Source organism: Aulostomus chinensis, chromosome 6 (assembly GCF_037954235.1).
Source record: "Aulostomus chinensis isolate RoL2024-O1b breed Wild chromosome 6, RoL_Achi_v1.0, whole genome shotgun sequence".
Taxonomy (NCBI): Eukaryota; Metazoa; Chordata; class Actinopteri; order Syngnathiformes; family Aulostomidae; genus Aulostomus; species Aulostomus chinensis.
The window spans coordinates 6,897,900-6,925,052 of NC_141325.1; the positions used below are offsets into that span (position 1 = coordinate 6,897,900).

The 27,153-nt window shown below is 43.5% G+C and overlaps 1 protein-coding gene across 2 annotated transcripts; it reads left to right on the forward strand.

Annotated features, from left to right (window-relative positions):
• The first annotated feature begins 188 nt into the window (after window positions 1-188).
• On the forward strand, window positions 189-27,153 carry dnah10 (dynein axonemal heavy chain 10). Of its 2 annotated transcripts, none has more exons than XM_086206134.1 (78): window positions 189-571; window positions 650-738; window positions 855-963; window positions 1,044-1,159; window positions 1,260-1,476; window positions 2,052-2,209; window positions 2,361-2,591; window positions 2,699-2,889; window positions 2,993-3,191; window positions 3,274-3,468; window positions 4,220-4,390; window positions 4,493-4,669; window positions 4,751-4,909; window positions 4,991-5,157; window positions 5,248-5,399; window positions 5,996-6,160; window positions 6,263-6,470; window positions 6,552-6,708; window positions 6,792-7,271; window positions 7,359-7,517; window positions 7,605-7,721; window positions 7,830-7,932; window positions 8,017-8,195; window positions 8,296-8,507; window positions 9,325-9,481; window positions 9,628-9,858; window positions 9,939-10,061; window positions 10,145-10,378; window positions 10,801-11,024; window positions 11,107-11,376; window positions 11,459-11,642; window positions 11,751-11,885; window positions 12,204-12,356; window positions 12,483-12,671; window positions 12,748-12,894; window positions 13,110-13,301; window positions 13,388-13,506; window positions 13,597-13,755; window positions 13,899-14,034; window positions 14,349-14,471; window positions 14,554-14,685; window positions 14,795-15,014; window positions 15,266-15,385; window positions 15,473-15,618; window positions 15,698-15,850; window positions 15,925-16,185; window positions 16,259-16,431; window positions 16,530-16,623; window positions 16,770-16,937; window positions 17,026-17,214; window positions 17,332-17,503; window positions 17,579-17,782; window positions 17,928-18,008; window positions 18,536-18,733; window positions 18,845-19,006; window positions 19,104-19,278; window positions 19,424-19,605; window positions 19,721-19,857; window positions 19,941-20,158; window positions 20,249-20,470; window positions 20,595-20,742; window positions 20,888-21,167; window positions 21,261-21,490; window positions 21,571-21,844; window positions 21,934-22,038; window positions 22,132-22,286; window positions 22,355-22,509; window positions 22,646-22,829; window positions 23,109-23,309; window positions 23,999-24,208; window positions 24,284-24,379; window positions 24,469-24,640; window positions 24,723-24,854; window positions 25,007-25,218; window positions 25,289-25,456; window positions 25,535-25,715; window positions 25,790-25,935; window positions 26,027-27,153. In XM_086206134.1, the coding sequence occupies exons 1-78, from the start codon at window positions 346-348 to the stop codon at window positions 26,171-26,173; spliced, it is 13,716 nt and encodes a 4,571-aa protein (XP_086062260.1). In that variant the 5' UTR covers window positions 189-345; the 3' UTR covers window positions 26,174-27,153. The 2 variants fall into 2 exon arrangements, with proteins under 2 accessions (XP_086062260.1, XP_086062261.1); XM_086206135.1 differs by having other exon boundaries at window positions 4,751-4,870.

The window sequence follows — 27,153 nt, forward strand, 5'->3', positions numbered from 1 at the left end:
TAATCAGAATTATCGATTCGTTCCTAAGATTTTGAGAACGTCCACATTTTATCCTAAAAAAATAATTTATGTGAACAAAAGTCTATAATATATCTAAGTGCGTAACTAAAGTGGGGAAAGCTGCCTTCCAGTCTACTTTCTGGGAAGAATGAGCCTTTGAAACAGGAGACGTTCAATGGTTGCCAAGACAACGTGTAAACGCTAAATTACAACACGGTATTTACTAGGACTAGCTAAACTTGACTGGCTACGTCAAAAATTGATTTTTTTTATACGTTTTCAGCTGTCTACTCTGAAAGAAAAGTTTTGCGTCTTTGAATTGTAACTAATTATTAATGTACGAAAATGGTCCACGACGATTTACGAGTGGAGTGGATCCGTCAACGGGTCTGCGCCGGCTTTAATTTACCTGATACCAATTGTTTCGATGAATTGCTCAATCGAGGAGATGGAGAGGAAGAAGAGAAGATTCTTCGATACCTGAACATTGTGTCTGAGGAAGACTCGACTTCGTGCCTTCTGTTTTTTAAATGTATCAGAGAGGAGGAAATTGAGGTTGAGGTCCCAGTTGGTGAGTTGTCGAGCCGGTTCAGTTTATTTACACTTTGTTTTCCATGAGCTAACAAGGTTAAAAATGTATTAACATCAGGAAGGAAGAGATCCGCAGAATCTACTGATCATGAAAGTGGAGCCACAACAAACACAGACGAGATAAATGACGTTAAAATTACCAGTCACGTGAGAGAAAGTTTAAATTTCTTGCCTTTTTTATGAATTAATCCCACTTTTTTTTTTTGACAAGGACAGGAGTAAAATAACGAAATAAGAACTGAATCCACTGCAATGTTTTTCAGAGGATTGAGGTTCAAGTGGTTTATCACACTGAGCTTCATGTAGCAGTCAACCAAGTCCCAGAGAGATTCACCAAGTCCAGGGTCTTCTATTTCCTCAGGAACACTAAAGGTGAGACTTAACATGATTACAGTAAAGACCTTTCCAGCCTCTTGTTAATTATTCAAGAGAATATTATTTGTATTTCACAGAGACCATCGTTGAACCACTTGACTTGAAGGAGACCAATAATCTGATGGCCAGACTCTTTGAGAGTGGCCTGCTGAATGGACACTCCCTCCCTTTATTACAGAAAAAACTTGCTCATGTATGTTGCGGGGGAAAATATCCATCATCTACTAATAATCAAACTTCTAATCAGAGCAACACAACTGCATGGACTGTCAATTCTCGCTGTGTCTCATCAGGTGTATATTCCATGGCTTAGCGTCCACCAGCTGAAGGCTGCTGTTGCAGGTCCTCACTGTGGGACAGCTTCTCCTCAGGAAGGGCCCAGTGGAGAGGACGATAACAAGCTGCTAGTGATGTCAAGCGGCCAGTCCACCGTTCGTGATGAGCTGCTCAACAGCGCGCACAAGTTTTTGGGATTAGTCAACACAACTCTCCAGCACCTTCAGACTCAAGGTTGGTTTTATCACCAAGAGCTCATTACTGATGATTTCAGGACCTCGTAGGCCTCCGCGGTTTGACCTTTGAACACCTTTCAGTTCATACTCAAGTACCAGTGGACAATTGCACCAAATTTGAAGACATTTCTTCAAGGTGTTACCAAAATAACATGATTAATGAGAATGTGTTTTGTGCATCATGTGCTTGTGAGATGATGTGACCTTAACCTTTGCCAATTAAATTCTTTAAATTTCATCCTTAAGTCCACGTGGATGTTTGTACTACATTTGAAGAGGTTCCCTATAGGAGCTCATTGCCTTTCCTCCTCAGATATCCTGTTATTGGTGCCTGTGTTATTGACCTTTGACCTTATCTTCCCACAATTTAAAAAAAAAAATTACCTTCAGGTGTTCCGTAGAAATTTCTAAGTAACATTTCCCCATTCACGCCCTTGTCTAAACACATTCTGAGCTAAGGATAGAACAGTTATGTCTTAAATGGTCATCTAAACATCACCTGAAACCAAATATCTTTTTTCAAATTTTTTTTTATGAACATGCTTTATTAAAAGATCATCTGCTTCATTGCAGGTGAAGTTGCCCTGCACATCCCTGAGGTGGACCTGGAGCCGAAGGTGGAGGTGCTGCTCTGTAACCCAGAGATGGTAGACAAGCTGGAGCAGTGTGTGATGAACTGGCAGACTCAGATGACCATCGTCATTGAGGAGCAGCAAAACAAGAAACCACAGGTTAAAACCTTGGTCTTATTTTGAGTTGAGCTCCCATGATGGTATGACTGGGGGTGTGCGTACATCACATGTTGTCGAAAATATTACCAAGAAATTGCAATTAATAAAACATACTGTGTTGTCTAATATGCAACATTGATTCTGGCTCCAGGCACCGGGGCCGTTGGCTGAGATTGTTTTCTGGCAGGAGCGCGCCTCCGTCCTGAACGCTCTGAGCGAGCAGCTTCAACTGCCTGTGGTGAAGAAGATCTTGGAGGTGATGACCAAAGCAGACACAGGTGTGGTTCAGACCCTGGAGGGAACAGGTGCTGAACTTATTAAATACTGTGTGGAGGCAGTTGATAATGTACGCTTCCTCAGCACGCTGGAAAGACACTTCAAGGTGAGATGTATTTTTTTACAGCTAAAATATTCCTGAGCATCTTTACACATAGAGAGAGCGACCAAGAGCTAGTGGCTACCTGCCATCCTCACTTCTCTCTGGTGTAGAACCTGGCTACAGGAGCACATTTTGGTGTGATTCTGGAGACAATCCCACCTCTGATGAACAGCCTACAAATAGTCTGGATCATCTCATGTCACTACAACACCAATGAGCGAATGGTCCCTCTAATGGAGCGCATTGCCTGGCAGCTGTCGGAGCGTGTGGCCCAAGCAATCGATGTCCATGTGCTGTTCAAGTATGTGAAGTTCCAACTCTTAATTTTTACATCAGAGCTCATGTTTACATTCGATTCTGATTTATAATTTTGAGACTCACAATCCAGTCTTTGCCACTGACAGAGATAATAGGGAGGCAGCCAAATCCAAAGTGCAGCAGGCTAAGCAAGTTCTGGACCAGTGGAAGTCGTCTTACTTTGAGGTCCGTGCTGATATTGAGGAGTCAGCCATTAATCCGCGCTGGGAATTTGATCGAAAGAGACTTTTTGAAAGGACTGATTACATGTCCTCCATCTGCAAAGACTTGCAAAATGTCTTACAGGTCAGTGTCTATTCCTACACTCTCTTACTTACACAGGGTCAGAAATAAACTAAAAAGCTCAGTTTTATATGATTCATTACAGATTTTGGAAGAGTTTCATAACATCTTTGGCCCAGAACTAAAGGGTGTGACCGGTGACCCAAAACGCATTGATGAAGTGTTGTGCAGTGTGGAAAACCTGGTCTTGCCTATTGAGGAAGTCCCCTTTGATCCTTTCAACATCTGTAAGATGAGCAGCTGGAAAATGATCATGCAAGATTTCAATTCAACAGTTCAGGTGGGTTTAGGGCATTCAGAGTGCAGAACATTCTGGAGCAATTAAAGTATTACTGCACCCAAATAGTGTATTTTAGCTTTCAAGTACACATTAATAGGAGTCAACATTCTAGAATCACTTCTATGTGACTCCAGAATGTTGAAAAGTCAGGCCACTTTAATCTTCAGACGTCAAAACCTTTGCTTCTTCATGAACGGACAGAACTTCTTAAAAGTGAAGCCAGCGCTGAAGTGCTTTAAGATTGCATTCTTTCTTATCACCAGCAGGGGGCAACATCAGTGGTTACAAAAATATAAAACAATCACCTATTTTACTTAAATTCTCTCATTCATTATTACCTCAGTAGATATTTTCCTAACAGGTTTCTGGCTTCAAACTCTAGTTTCAAGTCTTCAGTATTGCATGATATGCATTTTTTGATTTATTGGCCCCTTTAGAGTAAAGTGGTTGAAGCAGGGGATGCGAAGTGTGGCTACCTTGTGACTGACAACATGTCAAAACTATGGTGGGCTGTCCTTCTGTTAGTCACGTCCGCCCCTGGCTTTGCTACCTCCAGTTGCATGAGGCAAAAGTAACATCACCAAAAAGTCACTGGGTGACATCAAACTTGCTCTGTCCACTTCTTATGTACAGTCTCTGATCGCACATTACTCCTCTATTACAGATAAAGTCAGTATCAAAGTACTTCTTAATTCACATCTACGTAGTCCTGCAGGTATCACGCCGATGAACCTTCCGTCTGTGTGTTCAGGCCATCGAAGGAGAGGCCGTCAGCTTCATTGACCACTCCTTCAAGACTCTGCGTTCTTCAGCTGCCGCCTTTGACATGCTCCTGAAATTCAAACACATCCGCTCCAGACAGGCCATCAACAACCATCTAATGAGAAAGTTTAATGATATTCTGGCTCAATATTGCAAAGAGGTACTCTAAAATCTCCAAAATATATTGACTATTTGAAATCAAATTATATGATTGGAGATCGATAACAAGCTTCAGCTACAAGCGCTTTTTTCCTTGTTGTAGGTGGACAGCATAAATGAAATCTTTGAGGTAAACAAAGACAAACCCCCTCTAAATAAGAGTGAGCCCCCTGCAGCTGGAGCCATCAGGTGGACGCGCTCTCTGTTCCACCGCATCAAACACCCCATGCTCCTCTTCATGACAATGCCTGGGATGATGGAGAGTGATCAGGGTGGAGTGGTGAGTTGCACTGATGCACAGCTCCATTGGTGAGTGTAAACTTCATCATGTCTGGGCATGAAAATGTTGACTCCTGCTCAGGCCAAGAACAAGTACACCAAACTGGCTATGAAGATCAAGAACTATGAGGTGAAGAAGTACGAGTGCTGGCTGGTGGACACGGAACACAACCTGCCATTGTTGATGAAGAAAACCCTCCTGGTAATGATTAGCAAAGAAAACCAGGTCCAGACAGAGCTGGTATGTGTCTTGTTGGTAAAATATACATTCTAACTTCGTAACTTAATTCCCCTGAATTTGTTTCACCTTTCTCATCTTGAGGTTGTCCCTGCAACTGAGGGCAGAGCAGAGAGAAGTATAAGATACATGGTAAACTTTGCGCCAGAGATGAAGGAAATCATTTCAGAGACAAACCAACTGCTGTCACTGGGCTACTCGGTGCCTGAGCTGGCCCAGAGTGTAGCTCTGCAAGAGCACAAATTCATCAGGTAAGAATAGAAAATTCCCCGATAGCAGCACTGTGCATCTGTTTAACCAGTGTTATCGCTCCCTGTTAACCGTTGCACCATTGGTTCTAGGTATGTTGATGATCTAAACAAGCTGGTCAGCTGTTACCACGCAGTGATGGACAGCCTGAGCGAGGCAAAGCTTGTTATGTTGGATCAACAGATCAACACAGTAACTCAAGAGCTACTTCAAGGATGCAAAAGACTCAACTGGAATTCCTTAGGTATGGTGCCAAAAGGACGTTGCATGTTTTTACACTTTAATGTCCTCCACCTAGTGGGTGGAGCAGATCCATCTCAAATTTGGCGAGAACCATCTTAAGTACCGTATTTTCCGCACTATAAGGCGCATCGGATTATAAGGCGCATTGTCGGTTTTTGAGAAAATTCAAGGTTTTGGGGTGCGCCTTATAGTGCGGAAAATACGGTACTTGAAGATGAGTCACTGTGAAGACTGGGAGTTTATCAGCTTTACCATGGTGAGGCGGGCAATTTTGATACTTCCTCATGGAGGAAGAAACTGTAATAACTGGGCTCCACAGGCTCAGATCTTTCTAAACCTCCCCACACGTTTGATGAGTTTCCAGCTTGGAGATATCTAACCATAGTCATAGCTCCACCTAATGGTTACAGGAAGTACATCTGATGTAACAAGCATCACTTGGTTGCCTTCACGTGTGGTACAGCAAGATAATAGTAGGTGTGTGTTCTCTAGCGCGACCTAGTTTTACAATGGCTTTGGTGTAGGTATGTGCTCTCTTGGTGTGCTCTTGATGAGATGGGAATGAATTTTGCTTGTAACACTGAGACCTTGCGTTAGGTATCACCGACTTCATCAGCCGAGGCACTCAGGCGGTCTCCAAGCTTGAGTCAGTTGTCAATCAGATTTTGAAGAATGAGAAAGATATGGATTCTAAGTTGCAGTCCATGGTGATGTCCAACCTCCTTAAATATCCATCTCTCGATAAATCGAACGGCCTACCAGGTAGAGTTGATGTTTTATTTAAATTAATCAGTGAAGTAATAATAAACTTATGTAAAACATACCTTCACTTTCACTTTCACTTTCTGTGTTGTTGTTTTCCAGGAGTCAAGGAGTTTTGTGAACATATTGAACGAGAGCGAGTCAAGACTGTAAATGTGTTGAACAGCAAGTACTCCGACATTGGACCGCTCATCACCAAGATGGAACATTTGATCATGGAAACAAGCACCGGCAAATCCAAATGTATGGCAGCTTACTACATGTACTGGGAACGCAAAGTGCTTGACTCCCTAATAAAGATGGTGCTGAGGTAATTACACGATTATTACTGCTTTGAAAGCGGGATGGAAATGTATTATATCAGTGTAGTAACACTGCGGATGACATTTAGGAACATTCAGGCTTTCAATACGGCACTGATGGGCAGCACCTCTCTGTTCCAAATCGATGCCATCCTGTCTGCTCCTAAGATTGTGTTGCAGCCCCCGAGTAATGAGATCTACTGGATGCTCATGCAATGTATCAGAGACTGTGTGGAGAGCACCAAGGTAGGATTACTATTCCTCCTTTCAGATTTGTAATCCTAACAGTCTGACTGGATTCTGTTCTATACTGTGTGTTTGCGTTCTAGCAATTTGTGCGTTGGATGAACGGGACCTGCATTAAGTGCCCCTCCCAGCGTGTGAGCGGCGAAGATGAACCGGTGATATTCAGCTTCTACAGCGACGTGTGCCAGCATCCTCAGATTAATGAAAACACCATGATAGTTTCTCAGAACATCCAGCGCTTGATCTTCTCTCTCGATCGGTACCTTCACCACTGGAAACACTATCGGCCTCTCTGGGAAAAAAACAAAACCATTGTCAATGAAGAGTTTGCTGCAGGAAAACCATCCTGTGTCATGTTTGATGATAAGCTTCAGTTCCTTGTGCAAACATATCAAGAGATAATGTTAGAGCCTCTGTTTAAGAATGAACACATCACCTATCTAAACCTGCAGCCGCTGGCTCACACTGTGCGGGAGATTGCAGAGTCCTGGATCAGTTCACTTGGTAGCTTTCTCAACAAGTCTGCCAAAGAGGAGCTCTTTAACTTGAGAGATGAACTCATGGTAGTGCACTTCACGATATGAATCATAAAACTCCATTTTTTGATTGTAAATATTCTTGTTGATCTTAATGATTATTGTGTCAAACAGCAAATGTCAGAGAAGCTCAAACGGAGCCCTGATACCTTTGAGGACCTGAAGAGTGTCCTGGGAACCATCGCTCACATCAGGCACATGTCTCTGAATGTGGAGTTGAGATTTGCTGATATCCAGGAAAGATATAGAACGCTGGCCATGTATAAAATGGAGGTCCTGGAATTCTTTGTTTATTATACTGTTAAATTATTCTCCCTCAAGATTATAAATTGATGTTCTTGACTTTTTTTCTGTATATAGGTTGGAGAGGAAGAACTAGAACTGGTAGCAAATATTAGCCAGATGTGGAGTGACCTGTTTTCAGAATCCAGACGAGTGGATTGCAGTCTGACAGATGTCAAGAAATCGTTTACTGAGGTTAGACATAATTGCTGCTCTTGGTAAACCAGAAAATGAAAAGCAGATTGTGTTGTAGACATTTACAGCTCCCATCCTTCTTTTATCCTTCCCCTGATGCACTTAAAGACTACAAAGGAGAAGATTGAAGAGTTTAAGGAGGAGTTGTTCATCTCTGCTGAAAGCTTTAACATGCATGGTCCTGGAGCTGTGGGAGAGGATTTGGAGAAAGGTACTTGGTACTATCCAGAATAATAATGCGTGCTGGAAATTCTTGAAAATCGCTGGAAGAAGCTGGCTCTTTCATTCTTTGCAGGACTGGTTATTATGGAAACATATGAGGTGGAACTTGCCAAGATAGTGGCGGGACGGCAGGAGCTGGTTAATGCTGAGAAACTATTGGACCTGCCTGTGACTGTGTACCCCGAGGTCATCAACATGCAGAGAGACATGAAGGGCCTGAGACAGATCTATGATATCTATAAGGCTCAGGAGGTCAGATGTCATGACTGTCAGCTTCTGCACATTTCTGTTACCCCCCCCCCCCCCCCCAATTAATCCCGTATGTCCTGATTTATTCATTTCCATCTCCAAGGCTGCAAAGTCAGAGTGGTCTCAGACCCTGTGGGTGGACTTAAATATCCAGCTGCTTCAAGACGGTGTTGAGGGTTTTATCAAGAATTTGAGGCAGCTGCCAAAAGATGTGCGGGCCCTTCCTGTGGCCTTCTTCCTAGAGGCTCGGATGAAGGAGTTCAGGGAGTCTCTCCCTCTTCTGCAGGACCTGAAGAATGAGGCCCTCAGAGACAGGTCCGTCAATAAGGCCTTCATGAGACTGGTGTGAAGCCACTTCTGGTGCCTATCATGAGATTCATTAGGAGACCAGTAGATCAAGATAAATACAAAAATGTGCAAAACACCACAATAAATAATATCTTGAGAGTGATAAATATTGAAGATTAAATCTAGAACATATCTTCAATTCAGTCTTTCATTGTAAACCATTAATGACTAGACAAGGTTAGTATCCATCTATCATTGAAAGAAAACTCTATTTTCAGCCTCATTAGTCAGACCAGTCAATTAAAACACAGTATTTATATCACCATTTGACATTTATGAGTTGCCTCGAGGCTTACACAACTTCGCACACCCATCCTAAATAAATAACCAATCATTCCGATTCAGAAAGCGAGCAAGACCACATGATTTCACCTACGAGTGCTTCACATTCCTCAGCATGCTCGCGATTGTTTAACCAGTGTAACGTCTCGTTTTTCAGCGCTGTTTTGTCATTATATACATCAGGTTGTTTGAAATCTCTGGTTAAATCAACACTTACAAGTATTATAGAACTTTATTTGTTATTTGATTTAGTCTCTGAGTTTCTTGAATTTGCCCCTTGTTGAAGGATGACCATACATCCTCCCGAAAGTTAGATGAGGTAGTGTCAGAACACTTCCAGAATTAAAGTCCTTGCAAACATCATGTGATGGAAATGTTGATTTCTCCTGCACCTTTTGTTTGTTTGCTTTCTGTTTGTCATCAGAGGTGTTCCTCAAGTTGCTGTTTGTTTGTCTTTAAAAAATAAAATGAAAAATGAACATGCTAATATTTCATGTCACAGACACTGGAAGGAACTGATGGAAAGGACAGGCACCAGCTTTGAGATGAACACTGCTGTCTTCACTCTGGAGAACATGTTTGCTATGGAGCTGCATAAATATGCAAGTGTCATCGGAGACATTGTCACTTTAGCTGTCAAAGAGCTTAGTATTGAAAAGGTGAGCTTCCCTCTTTACAAATCACAGTTGTTTATCACACAAAATCCTAAGTATTTAGGATGATTGCAAGAATTTTGTTGTAGTCCTGCTTTAAATCTTTGAGTTTGGATTCTCGACTTGAAGTTTTTATCTTTATGTGCTTCCAGGGAGTGAAGGAGGTGGTGGAGACGTGGGAAAACATGAAATTCATAGTGCAGCCTTATTTTAAAGGTGCGCAGCAGCACTCCATCTTGGGTGCGGTGGATGAGATCGTGCAGAATGTTGACAATGACGGCATGAACTTACAAAGCATGGCGGGGAGCCGCTTTGTTGGACCTTTCCTGGGCACCATTCAACAATGGGAGAAAGATTTGTCTCTTATCAGTGAAACCATTGAGGTTGGACAGTGCGGTCAGATGTCTCATATCATTTTTGAGCTGATTTATGAAATCCTAACAGACAAATGTGTCTCACACAGGTTTGGTTGGTGGTACAAAGGAAATGGATGTACCTGGAGAGCATTTTCATTGGTGGAGACATTCGTTTGCAGTTACCAGAGGAAGCCAAAAAATTTGACAACATTGACAAAAAGTTTAAAGAAGTGAGGGTTGATATCATAATTTTAAAATTGGATATGCAGTCGATACCTGGGCAGTAAATGATATAATGCTTTTTTTAATGTAGATAATGATTGACACTCTGAACAACCCAAACATTAAGCGCTGTTGCCTGGTTCCTAACCGACTCCCAGAGCTGCAGGCCCTGAGCGATGGTCTTGAGAGGTGCCAGAAGAGTCTCAATGACTATCTGGATTCCAAACGTAATGCTTTTCCTCGCTTCTTCTTCATTTCTGATGATGAACTGCTGAGCATTTTGGGAAGTAGTGACCCTGCCTGCGTCCAGGAGCATATCATTAAGGTATCAGTTATAACTCAGAGTAATATTTTAAATTTTACCTCATTTGTTATTATGAAAGATCCTGAGGAAGTTAACCTTGAATGTTCTTAACAATAGATTTGCTCGCATCTGGATTTTTAAAATGATAAATGGAATTTGTCCTCATAAGGTGGATGTGTGTGTCAGTTGTTCCATGTTAGCCTGGTTAACCATCCCTCAAATTATGATAAAGGGACATGAGGAGTTATGAAAGATGGTGGTGCAGGCCCCCAAGTCAGTTACTGTAAATGATAAAGGTATACAAATTATTTGTAATACATAAAGCTATAATATATTATTGGAATTTAAATTCGATGCTATTATGTAACATTAGAGCTTGTGAAAATGCATAGCAGTAAATTTACATAAACTGTTCCCACAATAACTGTAACTTGTCCTACAAGATGTATGACAACATAGCATCTCTGAGGTTTGATGTGGAGAGCAATGGGGAGACGGTAGCTGGAGCCATGGTGTCTGCAGAGGGCGAAGTGATGGAGCTGAAGAAGCCCATTCCATTAGAAGGCAGAGTAGAGGAGTGGATGCCCGGAGTCCTGCTAGAAATGAGGAGAACCAATAGACTCATCACTAAAGAAGCAATCTTTCACTACTGTGAGGACAGAAGCAGGTGTGTGTAGATACATCAGGTGAGTGTTCAGGTGATACTGTGCATGCAAGATGAGTGATTCAGTCTTTTTCTTGTCTCGTAGGGTGGACTGGATGATGCTGTACCAGGGGATGGTGGTACTGGCCGCCAATCAGGTGTGGTGGACCTGGGAGGTGGAGGACGTCTTTAAGAAAGTGAAGAATGGAGAAAAACATGCTCTTAAGAACTACGCAAAGAAAATGCATCAGCAGATTGATGAGTTGGTGACGCGTATCACACAACCCTTGAAGAAGAATGACAGACGGAAGATCAACACTGTCCTTATCGTAGACGTCCACGCCAGGGACATTGTGGACAGCTTTGTGTTCAACAGGTAACACTGTCAGAGTTTACTTTGTAGTTTTTCCGGTGCTCTGATTCCATTGTGAACCTGAAGTTTTTCATTGTTTCTCCAGTATTATGGATGCATCTGAGTTTGAGTGGGAAAGCCAGCTGAGATTCTACTGGCTTCGGGAACAAGATAATCTAATTGTGCGACAGTGCAGCGCATCTTTTTCTTACGGCTATGAATACATGGGGCTGAACGGTCGATTGGTCATAACCCCGCTTACTGATCGCATCTACCTCACCCTCACACAGGTTCGCCAACCTTTGCTAACACTCCAGTAGCCACATTTCCTTTCCATTCCCCTGTTAGCTTGTCATGACAGCCTGATGTGTTTGGGTGGGTGTGTATTTGGGATGCAGGCCCTCTCCATGTACCTGGGTGGAGCTCCTGCTGGACCTGCTGGTACAGGAAAGACTGAGTCCACCAAAGACCTGGCCAAGGCTTTAGGTCTGCTCTGTGTGGTAACAAACTGTGGTGAAGGCATGGATTACATGGTGAGGAGCCTCCATGTAGTTATACACATCATGTCATAGAGCAAGTGATTTTAGAATGACTTTTTATGTCATTTTGTTTTCATTTCAATGTAAAAATGCACATCTTGAGTCGTAGCTCATGACCAGGCATGTTGTATGTTTCCGCACCTGTGTTCACATGCTGCAAGAGAGTGCAAACTCTTTTGCTGGATGTGCATTATATGCTGTCAATTTGTCGTGTGTGTGTGTGTGTGTGTGTGTGTGTGTGTGTGTGTGTGTGTGTGTGTGTGTGTGTGTGTGTGTGTGTGTGTGTGTGTGTGTGTGTGTGTGTGTGTGTAGGCTGTGGGGAAGATCCTCTCTGGCCTGGCTCAGTGTGGAGCCTGGGGCTGCTTTGATGAGTTTAACCGTATTGATGCATCAGTGCTTTCAGTTATCTCCTCTCAAATCCAAACCATCCGCAACGCTCTCATCCTGCACCTTCAAATGTTTCATGTAAGTTTACAATAATAATGTCATCCAAATTATGTTATTCCAGATATTTCAAGAAGATTTAAGATTCTTTCCCTCATGATAAGTTAAAGGTCATCTTCCTAACCATCTTCTTGTCATGAACATCAGTTTGAAGGCCATGAGATTATCCTGGATGCCCGAATGGGGATTTTCATCACCATGAATCCAGGGTATGCAGGGCGCACAGAGCTGCCTGAGTCAGTGAAAGCCCTCTTTAGGCCTGTGGTGGTAATCGTGCCTGACTTACAGCAGATTTGTGAGATCATGCTCTTCTCTGAAGGCTTTCTAATGGCCAAGGTAAAGGAACACGCACACAAGTCCAAAATACATTACGCTACATTGCAAATTGCTTACATGCTCCTGTTCATCTCAGGTGCTTGCTAAGAAGATGACAGTTCTCTATAAATTGGCCCGGGAGCAGCTGTCCAAGCAATCTCATTATGATTTTGGCCTGCGAGCACTGAAGTCTGTCCTCGTGATGGCTGGAGAGCTGAAGAGAGGTTCACCAGACCTCAGTGAGGTAGATGCCCGAGGACCTTTGTTACTTTTACTTTTGTTTACAGTCATTATGATATTAAGGCTTTGCATATGTAAATTCTTAGATTTTGTGGAAGTCATACTGCACAAATGATGTAAAAGATTTTTTTTGTTGCAGCCAGTTTGGCTCTTAAACAACTAAACACAGTATGAATGAGTCTTTTCTTAATCGCTGCTGTTTGTCTTTGCTGTCCTCAGGATGTGGTGTTGATGCGGGCCCTCAGGGACATGAACCTGCCAAAGTTTGTGTTCGAAGATGTGCCTCTGTTCCTTGGGCTGATCTCAGATCTGTTCCCTGGGCTAACCTGCCCTCGCGTACGCTATCCTGACTTTAATGATGCTGTTGAACAGATCCTGCAAGAGAAGAGATATGTCACAATGCCTAACCAGGTGTCTGAATCTTAGAGTTAGTTTGCACTTTCCGAGCAATGATTTAATTTCAGTGTGTTGATGCTTTATGCCGTCTCTGGTTTCAGGTGGATAAAGTGGTGCAGATGTATGAAACCATGATGACCAGACACACGACTATGGTGGTGGGCCCAACAGGTGGAGGGAAATCAGTTGTGATCAGTACATTATGTCAAGCTCAGACCAGGTCAGTTTCAGCTCAGATCGTGAGATTATGCTCCACCCTGATGTTTATGTGTGTGTATTCTAGTTAAATCTTTTTTATCCAATTCCTTAGATTGGGATTATACACCAGATTATATCCCCTTAATCCCAAATCTGTGAGTGTCATTGAACTCTACGGTGTTCTGGACCCTGACACCCGAGACTGGACTGATGGGATCTTATCCAACATCTTCCGTGACATCAACAAGCCTACTGACAAAAAAGAGCGGCGGTAAAACAAATTAAGATGTCAGATGCTGGTGAATGTCTGTCATTCTTAAACCCTTGATGATCCCCAACCATCATCTGTAAATCTTCCTTTTTTCAAAAGATTTTTTTGAAATACACCATGAAAAGATGAACCTTCTCTGACAGGTATATTCTATTCGATGGGGATGTGGATGCCCTGTGGGTTGAGAATATGAACTCAGTGATGGATGACAACAAGCTGCTCACCCTGGCCAACGGAGAACGAATCCGTTTACAGAGCCACTGCGCCCTTCTCTTCGAGGTTCCACTGAATTTCAGCACTGCTTTCATTTAATATCTCAGCTATTCATACATGTATATCTATCTATCTAGACCAGGGGCTCTCAAACTTCTTGTTCTGAACCCCAAGTTGACTCAATACCTCAGACCTGCATTTGTGATTTTACTCCATATTGACCTTTACATGTAAAGAGACTTAAATTGGTGTTCAGATGCCATTTACAAGCATTTAACCATAAGAAATCTGAGCCAGCATCTCTGACTTCACCCACAGAAAACTTGTTTTCTGAATTTTATATTTTTCTAAACTTTTTTTTTTACCACCATGGGTTGCAGGTTGGAGATCTGCAGTATGCGTCCCCTGCTACGGTCTCCCGCTGTGGTATGGTTTTTGTTGACCCCAAAAACCTACGATATGCCCCTTACTGGCAGAGATGGTTGAAGAACAGACCTGCCAGGGTACAAGGAAGAGCATCCACAGTGTGAAATAATTGTACTCACTTGTAATGCAATTTATCAACTTATTTGTATTTTCTTATAGGAGCAACAAGTCCTGAATGAACTCTTTGAGAAATATGTACACAGCTCTATAGACATGATTGTGGATGGTGTTGTAGATGGAAAACAGGGCCAGAGGTTGAAGACCATCGTCCCCCAGACTGATCTGAATATGGTAGAACAATCTCAGATGTTCCTCAATACCCCAGCTAATGAATATATACAAAAATAACATTTATCCAGACTACTTTGATTGACTCTGCACGTGTTGGTGGTGTGTTCAGGTAACTCAGCTGTGCCTGACGCTGGACGCCCTGCTGGACACTGACACAGGCTGCAGTGCTGAAGTCCTGGAGTGTTTCTTCCTGGAAGCTCTGTACTGCTCTCTTGGAGCCACACTACTGGATGATGGCAGGATCAAGTTTGATGCGCTGATTAAAAAAGTTTCCTGCTTAACCACAGTGCATGATGAAAAGACTTTAGTGGGACCTGGAGAGATCCCAGGTGAGGAAAAAAAAAATTGAGCTTGTGCTAGAGAATAGGGCTGATTGATCATTTTAAAAAAGTTGAAAATCATAGAGCAGGATTGCTTTTAATTCTAGGTTTATTCAATTAGTTTAGTGAAAACAAAACTCTTTCTAATATTTGGTGCTTTAATATACACAAAATCCCTGTCAACATATTTTAGTAGGTCAGTTATTGCTATAATTAGTAACTGCTGCTAACAAAATGTCTTTTTTTTTTTTTTTTTACAGGATACCTGCCAACCCTCTATGATTTCCATTTTGATGGAACACAGGAGAAGTGGGTTCCCTGGAGTTCCCTGGTCACCACATATATGCACAACCCCGAAGTCAAGTTTGCTGATATTCTAGGTAGTTTCCTGCATTCATTCAGGGATATAAACATTATGTCCAAGTTAGTTCCTCCAGTTGTATTCCCATGTTCCATCTTTGCTCTAGTCCCAACTGTGGACACCACCAGAGCCAGCTGGATCCTGGACCAGATGGTGAGAATAAAGAGGTCGGTGCTTTTGGTTGGAGAGTCTGGCAACTCCAAGACTGCCACAGTTCACAACTTCCTGAACAGCCAGAATTCAGATACTAAGGTGAGTGAACTCTCCATCCACAAATGTTTTCCTCAAGTTGTTGTTCAGGTTACTTGTATTTCTTCCTCTCTGTTTGCAGATCACTCTGATCATCAACTTGTCATCCAGGACAACTTCAATGGACCTGCAGAGGAACCTGGAGGCCAATGTGGAGAAGAGGACCAAGGAGATCTACGGTCCCCCCATGGGCAAGAGACTGCTGGTTTTCATAGATGACATGAATATGCCAAAGGTATTCACTGCAACCCGGTCTCTGTCTTATTGTCGCAATGCTTCTTCATGTTTAATTGTCTTTGATTGGTCCAGGTGGACAGTTATGGTACACAGCAACCGATCGCTTTGCTGAAGCTGCTGCTGGACAGAGGAGGCATCTATGACAGAGGGAAGGAGCTGAACTGCAAAACCCTCAAGGACCTCGGCTTCATTGCTGCCATGGGGAGGGCAGGAGGTGGCAGGAATGAGGTCGACCCCCGCTTCCTCTCTCTCTTCAGTGTCTTCGGTATCTCTTTCCCTTCGGTAGAATCCCTCCACCTGATCTATGCTTCGATTCTTAAAGGTCACACAGAGGTGAGTAAGTACCAAAGAAACACCACTATCATTGTCTTTCCTCACATTTTATAACCTGCATCTTATATTTCAGCCTTTTGAGGAATCCATTCAGAAGGTTTGTGATAAAGTCACCTACTGCACACTGGAGCTGTACAACAACATCATCAAAGATCTGCCGCCCACGCCATCAAAGTTCCACTACATATTCAACCTGAGAGACCTGTCACGGGTCTACAATGGACTGACCCTCACCAGGCCTGACAGGTCGGATCTGGCAGATCTGACTGAATGATACACATCACTCAGATGTTTGTGTGTTTTGTTCTTTTAGATTTGTTTTTAACCTGATTGTTCTGTAACAGGTTTTTAACTGTCACCCAATTTGTACGTGTTTGGAGAAATGAGTGTCTGAGGATATTCCACGATAGACTCATCGATGAACACGACAAAATCTTGGTACATTTTCTAACAATAATAGAGTTTATATGATTTGTGTATTGATTGCATTAACAAGTACAATATTTTTGATTGAGCCTTTGTCTATTAACAGGATTTTTAGCTCTGTTTTTCAGTTTTCTCATTTACCCTGTATTCACTCACAGGTTCAGGAACATATAAAAAACCTGATTAATGAATATTTCAAGTCTGACATGGAGGCTGTTATGAGGGACCCAATTCTTTTTGGAGACTATAGGACAGCCCTCAGTGTGACTGAAACAAGAGTCTATGAGGACATGCAGGACTATGATGCTTCCAAAGCACTCTTTCAGGTATTACCATGGTATCAACTTGAGATCTTCAGTTAAATTCTGGGTTTTTTAACTATTATTATAATCTATTGTGAGAAAATGTTTGCAGGAAATTTTAGAGGAGTACAATGAAAACAAGTCGAGGATGAACCTAGTTCTGTTTGATGATGCCCTGGAACATCTGACCCGGGTGCACCGCATCCTCCGCATTGATCGAGGTCACGCACTGCTGGTGGGAGTTGGAGGCTCTGGCAAGCAGTCCCTGACCAAGCTCGCTGCCTTCACTGCTGGCTGTGAGGTTGTAAAACAAAAGAACCATTATGAGCAAATTAGTAGGAATGAATTTTTAGCTCTGGAATGTTCTTGAAAATGACACGTCTTTTCAGGCTATGTTAAACTTATTTTCTTTCCACAGGTGTTTCAGATAACTCTCAGCCGAGGATACAGTGAATCAAACTTCCGTGAGGACCTGAAAACACTCTATTTGAAGCTTGGCGTTAACAACAAGAGGACAGTGTTTCTCTTCACGGATGCCCACGTAGCTGAGGAGGGCTTCTTGGAACTTATCAACAACATGCTTACGTCAGGTTGGATATTAGTCTGACCTCCTGGGTCATGTAGCACTCATGCTGTAGTCTCCTGATGGTACTTTCTATTCTCAGGCATTGTTCCTGCATTGTTCCCTGATGATGAGAGAGAGTCCCTTCTCAACCAGCTTCGGGATGAGGCCCTTAAAATGGGAGCAGGTCCTTCTAAAGAGGGCGTGTGGCAATATTTTGTCAATAAAAGTGCCAACAATCTGCACATTGTTCTGGGCATGTCCCCAGTGGGAGACACCCTGAGGACACGCTGCAGAAACTTTCCAGGTGAAATACAAATGTATTTTTATAATCATTAATGTTTTGTTTTATTAACTCTGTGTGTGTGTGTGTGTGTGTGTGTGTGTGTGTGTGTGTGTGTGTGTGTGTGTGTGTGTGTGTGTGTGTGTGTGTGTGCGCATGCTGATCTTAGGACTGATGAACAACACGGTGATAGACTGGTTCCTGCCGTGGCCTCCACAGGCCTTGCTTGCAGTGGCTCAATCTTTCCTCGGTTTGTATCACACACATTTAGACCTTTTTAAATGTGCCTGCTGCAGTGAAATTGCCTGTTACTCACCCACGTAAGGGCTTCTTTACTTTAGTTAGTATTGATGAAGATTCCCCCAGTTTCATTTTGCTGCTCACCGCTCATAAATGAACTTTGGTTTGGAGCTTCATGTATCTTGAAAATGGTGAAACTCATCTTATTATTTTCTACTCGTAATGTTTCCACATCAGTGTTTTGGGAATAGAATGAAGCATACAATAGGTATGACTAAAACACTGAATTTTTATTCTATATGGAAAAAAATCTTTAGTGAAATAACATATTTGTGTAAAATATTGGATATGCTAGAATGAAATAAAAAGATTTATATCCTATATTTCAAATCTGCTATGAATTTCTGGTACTTGTTTGGAGTCCCTAGATCACATCACTTGAAACTATTCAAAAAAGAAAATGTCGTCTTTTTGGTCTATATGAAAAAACAAAATATGAGATTTTGACATTTACTGTTTTGATTTTCCCTTCTCCAGGTGAAAGTCCGATGATTCCTGTGGAACACTCTCTGGCTGTGATCGACCATGTCTGCATGGTTCATAAATCTGTGGGAGACTACAGCAAACTGTTCCTTCAGAAACTCAGAAGGTGTAACTATGTTACTCCAAAGAACTACTTGGACTTCATTAGCATGTATTCCAACCTCCTGGAGGAAAAGGACCAGTATATCTTAGGTGAGAGGATGAAACCTGGATGCTACACAATCTGTCTGTTTGGCATTGAAGTGTGTGTGATGAGGATTTAGTTTATGTTGTTTCAGGAGTGTTATCACATGTGTGTTCCAGCTCAGTGCGAGCGTCTAGAGGGAGGCTTGGATAAGCTGAAGGAGGCCAGTGAGCAGCTGGCTGAGCTGAATGTCAAACTGGCAGAGCAGAAGGAGGTCCTCGCGGAGAAGTCCACAGCCTGTGAGGCCCTTCTGGATGAGATCTCTGCAAACACGACCGTGGGTCAGTGAATATCTACATATCTTAATTTAGTAATATCCAGGCTGATTAAAAACTTGGCACAAACAAAGCTGTTCCAATCAATAACTTTTTCTTCTAGCTGAGGAGAAAAAGGCTCTGGCAGAAGATAAAGCCAAAGAGATTGAAGAACAGAACAAAGTGATCGCTGTTGAGAAGAAGGAAGCTGAGAGCTCCTTGGCTGAAGCTCTACCAGCATTAGAGGCAGCTCGTAAGGCCCTGCAAGACCTGGAAAAATCTGATGTCACAGAGATCCGGTACATTCTCTCTCTGGCTCACAGGATTCTTCTTGTTGGCCCGGTCCAGCTACCACTGTACTGCTTGTGTAGATACTTACTATGTTGCCTTTTTGAACTTAAGCTGATACCGATGATTGCCTATGTCTGCTGGTCTTTGGTGCAGATCCTTTGCAAAGCCCCCTAAACAGGTCCAGGTGGTCTGTGAATGCATCCTGGTGCTTCGTGGTAACAAGGAGATCAGCTGGCAATCAGCCAAGGGGATGATGTCAGAAGCCAATTTCCTACGTTCACTCATGGAGATGGACTGTGATTCCATGAATAACAATCAGATCAAAACTGTTAAAGGTGGGTTGAGTTCTTAATCAGTGGATATGGCAAATAAAAACCCACATTTCTAATGGAAACATCTGGATTTAACAAGTCTGCTGCACCAGCTGTTCTCCTGGTCTTTTGTGTCTAGGCTTCCTGAAGAACCTTCAGACGAGCTTCGAGGAGATGCAGGGCATCAGCAAGGCAGGCTCAGGGATGCTTAAATTTGTCGAGGCCATCGTTGGTTACTGTGATGTTGCCAAGGAGATAAAGCCCAAGAGAGAGAAAGTAATATAATAATTGTCAGTAATGATATTCATTAATCATTTTTTTAGACAGGACACAGAATGATCGGTAATATATTTTTTCAGGTGGCACGCCTAGAGAGGAACTTCTTTCAGAGTAAGCGGGAGCTGGAGCGCATTCAGAGTGAGCTTAATGATCTCCAGAAAGAGTTGCAGGCTCTCGGACAGAAATACCAAGCTGCTATTGAGGAGAAACAGCAGCTACAAGAAGAGGCTGAGCTCATGGAGAGGAGGCTGGTCGCTGCTGACAAACTTATCTCAGGCTTGAGCTCTGAGAACGAGCGGTGAGGTGGACCCAGAACATCTGAGTTGCTCATTCTACTCTTTTCTTCCCTCATTTATTTCTTTACTGCTCCCTCTATACACACTTTCAGGTGGACTCAAGATTTGGAGGAGTTGAAGCAGCGACGTGTGCGTCTCCTTGGAGATTGTCTGATCTCTGCAGCTTTCCTGAGCTACCAGGGGGCCTTCAGCTGGGACTTCAGGAATGAACTGGTCTACCGCGTCTGGGTTGAGGACCTGCAGGAGCGAGGCATTCCTCTGAGTCAGCCTTTCAAAGTGGATAACCTGCTAACTGATGAGGTTGAAATCAGCAGGTGAGAGGGAGTGAGGTCATGGCAGATTGTGATATGCTGATAATTTGAGTGGCAGTATGTGGATCATGCCTTGATTTTAGTTGCACTCCACACTGAACATAGGGGAAATGATTTTGGTTTACAGGTGGGGCTCTGAGGGTTTGCCTCCAGATGAACTGTCTGTGCAGAATGGAATCCTGACAACCAGAGGCAGCCGTTTCCCCATGTGTATCGACCCTCAACAGCAAGCTCTCAAATGGATCAAGAAGAAAGAGGAAAACAATAACTTGAAGGTCCAAAATGTGTCATATTTTAAAATCTAATGTGTCATGACTGCATACATTCCCCAGAATGAATACTGTGGACAGTTCCAGACTGCTCACAGCCCTAGAATCAGCACCTCGGAGAGAGTCATCACAATCTCCTCTCTCCCCACAGATCTCATCCTTCAATGATCCAGACTTCCTGAAGCAGCTGGAAATGGCCATTAAATATGGCTTCCCCTTCCTCTTTCAAGATGTGGATGAATACATAGACCCTGTGATTGATAATGTCCTGGAGAAGAATGTGAAAGGAGCAGAGGGCAGGCAGGTCATCGTGCTGGGTGACAAGGAGGTGGACTACGATCCCAACTTTAAGCTTTACCTCAACACCAAACTGGCAAACCCCAAATATTCCCCGTCTGTGTTTGGAAAAGCCATGGTCATTAATTACACAGGTTGGAGGATGCTTTGCTTTGGCAACCACAGTTGAGGGTGTGTAGTATGTGGACATCACTTGTTAAACGTTCTGTCTATTAATGATTCTGTAGTGACCCTCAAGGGTCTGGAGGACCAGTTGCTCAGTGTCATCATGGGCTTTGAGAAGAAGGAGCTGGAGGAGCAACGTGAACGTTTGATCCAAGAAACAAGTGAGAATAAGAAGCTGCTGAAGAACCTCGGGGACTCTCTGCTGAGGGAGCTGGCCACATCCACAGGCAACATGTTGGACAACACAGAACTGGTCCACACGTTGGAGGAAACCAAATCCAAAGCCACTGAGGTCAGTTTGAATGCAGCAGGCATCAGCGAGGAATAGCACATTCACTGAAGTTACTCCTTTTGTACATGTGTGATCAACAGGTGTTTGAGAAACTAAAGCTGGCTGAGAAGACTTCCGTGGACATCGATAAGCTCAGAGATGGATATCGACCTGCCGCCAAACGTGGTGCAATTTTATTTTTCGTGCTGACAGAGATGGCGCTGGTAAACAGCATGTACCAGTATTCTCTAGCGTCCTACCTGGAGGTGTTCGACTTTTCACTTCGCAAATCTCTGCCAGACAGCATCCTGCTCCAAAGACTGAAGAACATTATTAGCACATTGACACACAACGTTTATAATTATGGCTGCACAGGTAAAGCACTCTGGAAACCTCCAGTATAATCCAGATAAATCACAGTATTTAGGACTATTTTGTAAAACCTGAACCATTTACATCCTTAGGTCTGTTTGAGAGACACAAGCTGCTCTTTTCCTTTAACATGACCATCAAGCTTGAGCAGGCAGAAGGCCGAGCCCCTCAGGAGGAGCTAGAGTTCTTTATCAAGGGTGAGATGTCAAGAAAATGATCCAACATGTCACAGTAAAACCCTGTGATCACAATTGCACAAATTTAAAAGCTACATGTCTCTTCCCTCAAAGGAAATCTGTCCCTGGAAAAAAGCAAGCACAAAAAACCTTGTGAGTGGCTTCCAGACCAGGGCTGGGAGGACATTGTGAAACTTGCAGAGCTTTTTCCTGAGAAGTTTGGTTCTTTGCCTGATGATGTGGAGAAAAATCCCTTTGACTGGAAGCCTGTAAGTAGCCACACCACCACTAGTGGTTTCACTTAATTAGTACAGAGTTCAACCCTTTTTCTCCTCAGTGGTATGATCTAGACGCACCAGAACTGTCAACATTACCTGTGAGGTATGAAGAGACCCTGTCAGCCTTTCAGAAGCTGCTGCTTCTGCGCTGTTTCCGCGTGGATCGAGTCTACAGAGCCGTCACTGACTATGTCACTGTCACGATGGGCGAGAGGTGAGGCTGCTGCTCTTTTATTACACATTCAGAGATATCATGCATCTGCTTCTATCCTCAGAGGTTGTTTTAGAAACCTAAACAATTCCAGATCAAGCCTCAACTGTATCAATTTTTTTCTCACTTTGCTGCTTAGATATGTACAGCCTCCTGTGATCAGCCTGGATGCCATTTATGAACAGAGCACACCTTTCTCCCCCATTATCTTCATCCTGAGCCCCGGTTCTGACCCCGCCAGTGACCTCATGAAACTGGCCGAGAGGTCGGGCTTCGGGGGCAATAAGTTCAAGTTCCTGGCTATGGGTCAAGGCCAGGAGAAGGTACTGATGACTGTTTTTTTTCTATATCATAGCAGTCCAGCTTCATCAGGTCCAGGGACTTGAATGTTGCTTTTGCTAGGTATTCACAGAAAGCAGTAATAAAAGAACCTGCAGGCGTCAGTTTTCTGTGCCTAACAGAAAGAAGAGGCTCAGTCAGCACGGAAGGAAAGTCTCTTCAGCTTCTTCAACTGTTTGACACTGAGACATAGTGCAGGATGTCTGCCCTGCTGACTTTACATATGGAGTAAAAGGTCCATGTGGCTTTTGGCTATTCCAAAGGTTGCCCTGCAGTTGCTGGAGATGGCAGTGTCCCGTGGTCACTGGCTGATGCTGCAGAACTGCCACCTGCTGGTAAAATGGCTGAAGGAGTTGGAGAAGTCCTTAGAGAGGATCAGCAGACCCCACCCCAACTTCCGCCTCTGGATGACCACCAACCCTATTCAAGACTTTCCTATCGGCATCCTACAAAAGTCTCTCAAGGTCAGACTCTTGTTACTGTCGATTTCCAGAGATGCACTTTGTATAAAACACTAAGATGATCTTATCTAAGTGATGCAGGTTATCAACACTGACTGGATTAGATAAGACAACAGTAAAGAGGTTTGTTCCATGAACAAACACGCGTGAGTGAATGTTCTCACTTCGGTTTCTTTCAGTATTGCAAATAATGTAAACTCTAATTTGCATACCATGCTAAGTTTTTCACTACATCAGTTAGAATAAATACAACTTATTAGTGATGATTACGATAATGATACGTTTTGTTTATGATGCACTTAAACACAAATCACAAAATGCTACAGAGACAGAAGCCTGAAAGCAAATAGAAACTGATGCTGTTAAAGTTTATTTAAAGTCATACATACAGAACCGGCAACAATTTATGAACAGCATTGACGGAGTCTTGAGCTCTGAGGGTGAATACGCCCCAGATGAGGGTCGGCTAAATACAAGGCCTGATTCCTCATAGACGGAGCTTCGTCCCTGGGAGACAGAGTGAAACTTCAATGAAGAGAAACTGTTTTGCATCTCAAAATACAACTTGGCATGGCCATATTTTCTTTTGTCAGGAAAACTAAGTCTGGGTCGACTGAAACCAGACAAAAAATAGTCAATATCTAGCTACCGATACATCAGTGTGTTTTCATGCTCTTCATTGCTACGTGCAGGTGGTGACTGAGCCTCCCAACGGTCTCAAGCTGAACATGAGAGCCACCTATTCTAAAATCTCCCATGAGACCATGACTGCGTGCCCACACCCTGCCTTCAGGAGCCTGCTGTACGTGCTGGCCTTCTTCCATGCTGTGGTGCAAGAGAGACGCAAGTACGGCAAGATTGGCTGGAACGTCCCCTACGACTTCAACGAGTCTGACTTCTTCGTAAGTGACACAAAGTCATTCGTTATTTCAAACGTACTAGTTATGTAATGACATAATCAATGTTGTGCTCAACAGGTGTGTATGGAGATCTTGAACACTTACCTGACCAAATCTCACAGCCAAGAAGACACAAATATTCCCTGGGGAAGTCTTAAATATCTCATTGGCGAGGTTTGGCGCTACAGTCCTTCTAAAAAATAAAATACACGTATGCTTTCTCTCCACCGGTCAGGCTGTACTGTGCTCCTGTTGTTCTACAGGTGATGTATGGTGGACGAGCCATAGATAGCTTTGACCGCAGGATCCTGACCGTCTACATGGATGAATACCTCGGAGACTTCCTCTTTTACACCTTCCGCCGCTTCCACTTCTTCACTAACAAAGATGTAGACTACAAGATCCCCTCAGATGGACCCAAGAATGTATATGTTGGTCAGTTTTTAATTTCATTTCTCACATTGAACTTTAAAGGTTTGCGTCATCACTCACAGCCTTTCACTGTTGTTGGTTACAGATGAGATTGAGACTCTGCCGTTAGCAAACACCCCAGAGGTGATGGGTCTTCATTCCAACGCAGAGATAGGATACTACACACAGGCAGCCAAAGACATGTGGGCACATCTGGTAGACCTGCAGCCTCAGACAGGTGTGACGTAGCAGCACTCTTAACTGCAAATGAGGACTGGCGCTCACTATCACAAGTTCTCTGTGTTCGATATTACTGGATGTTCCTTTTACTATATTTGCCACAGTGGTGCCCAGTGAGCTCATTGCCTTTCACACTCTCTGGTTCATCAGGTGAATCTGGTGGCAGCATCAGCAGAGATGAGTACATCAGTCAGGTGGCCCAGGATATCCAGAACAAGTTGCCCAAGTTATTTGACCTGGATTTGACCCGTAAGAAACTGGGCATTGACATCTCCCCGACCTCAGTGGTGCTGCTTCAAGAACTGGAGCGCTTCAACAAGCTAGTGGTCCGCATGCAGCGCTCACTGGCTGAGCTGCAGAGGGTGAGAGGGGCGGACCAGGGACTGAATGAAAGACACACACAGGCTTGTTCTGATTTTCTTGTGTCTGCAGGCCTTGGCTGGTGAGGTGGGCATGAGCAGTGAGCTGGATGAGGTTGCTCGGGCCCTTTTTAATGGGCACATCCCTGCCATTTGGAAGAAGTTAGCACCTGACACTCTGAAATCTCTCGGCAACTGGATGAGTCATTTCAAGAGGCGTTATGAGCAGTATAAATGCTGGGTATGTGACATCACAGAATAGTTTACAGACAAACTAAGGACATAGTTTTTATGCCCGAGTCTGCTGCGTATCCACCAGGTGGATGAAGGAGAGCCAAAGGTGATGTGGCTATCAGGACTCCACATCCCAGAGTCCTACCTGACTGCCCTGGTGCAAGCTGCATGCAGAAAAAACAGTTGGCCCCTGGATCTTTCCACGCTGTACACACAGGTGACGCAGTACCGCAGTGAGGATGAAGTCAGCGACAGACCTGGACAGGGTAACCAACAAACACGCTTTGAAGAAAGAGTGTTGAGCTGTAAAAGGCTGATTAATAGGTACTATTTTCTGCAGGCTGCTTTGTATCTGGTCTGTATCTGGAGGGAGCAGACTGGGACATGGAGAAGGGCTGCCTAGTGAGCAGTAAACCAAAAGTTCTGGTTGTTGAGCTGCCAATTCTCAAAGTCATCCCCATAGAGACGCGCCGCCTCAGGCTACAGGTGGGAACCGGTCAAACTAGAAAAGAAAAAAAAAAAGAGTTGAATTTGTTTTTATGTTTAAGTGCATACGTGTTTGTGTTTTGCGTCACAGAACACACTACGGACGCCGGTGTACACCACGTCTCTGAGGAGGAACGCGATGGGAGTAGGGTTGGTGTTTGAAGCGGACCTGTTCACCACTGAGCACATCTCCCACTGGGTGCTCCAGGGTGTGTGTCTGTGCCTCAATACCGACTAAAGACGGACTTCAGTCTCACTGAGCTGGTCAGCCTCCATACAGTCAGTCCCAACATGCTCCACAATGGCGATTCATTCTGTAGCTGCTGTTCTGAGCTCCATACCGATCAGCCACAACATTACGATAACTGACAGTTTACGTGAATGACATTGATCATGTGGTTACAATGGCGCCTGTCTGGGGGACAGACATCAATCAGTCCATCAATTAATTAATCAATCAGATTTTATTTATAAAGCCTTTTATCACAAATTAAAAATTTTCCTCCAGGGGCTTCACAACGTGTAAAACAATGTAGCGACATCTGTCCTTAGACACTCGGTCAGGGTGAGGAAAAACTTAGAGAAAAAAAAACCTTTGAACAGGGAGAAGAGCCACAGACGAGGGGTTCTCCCCCTTGGACGGACACACGCCATAGATGTTGTAAGTACAGAACAAGATCAACAGAATCATAGAATGCTGAACGAGTTCAGAAATCATGATTACAAAATAATTTGAAATGAATAGATCATAAATTTATATGAAGGAGCTGAGCAGCTCCAGAAAGATCTTGAAGTCGATGTTGTTGGAGGACGAGTCAACATAAGAAGCAAGTCTTGTGGCGATGTCCTTGTGTGACTAGAATAAATGTGGTCCAAAAAAGGAAAACTAGTGAACCGGGTCAAGGATCTACTGTGTTGTTGATGCCAGACACCCTGGAGTCAAGACCCCTGAAGGTGGTCTTCAGGAGTCCACAGCAGCACGAGGGGGCCTCCACAGTGTGAGGCTGAGGGTTTGAAAGTTTTGGCTGATTGGTGTCCTACCCCAACGCTATGATTGGAAGATTGTACATTTAAAAAAAAAAAAAAAAAACTTTGAAAAACTGTTCAACCAAGCATAACTTTTTTTTCTATGATGGTCCTCACCAATTTCACACTTTGTTCACTAGATGGCAGCACTTCACTCTGCCCTGGAGTGTTGCAGCAGTGCTATTGTGTACT

Coding starts and splice junctions, on each gene's coding strand:
- dnah10 (XM_086206134.1), top strand. CDS start 346: ATGGTCCACGACGATTTACGAGTGGAGTGGATCCGTCAACGGGTCTGC. Junction 10,379..10,800: donor TCCAGGAGCATATCATTAAG/GTATCAGTTATA, acceptor TTGTCCTACAAG/ATGTATGACAACATAGCATC. Junction 25,936..26,026: donor CGCGCCGCCTCAGGCTACAG/GTGGGAACCGGT, acceptor TTTGCGTCACAG/AACACACTACGGACGCCGGT.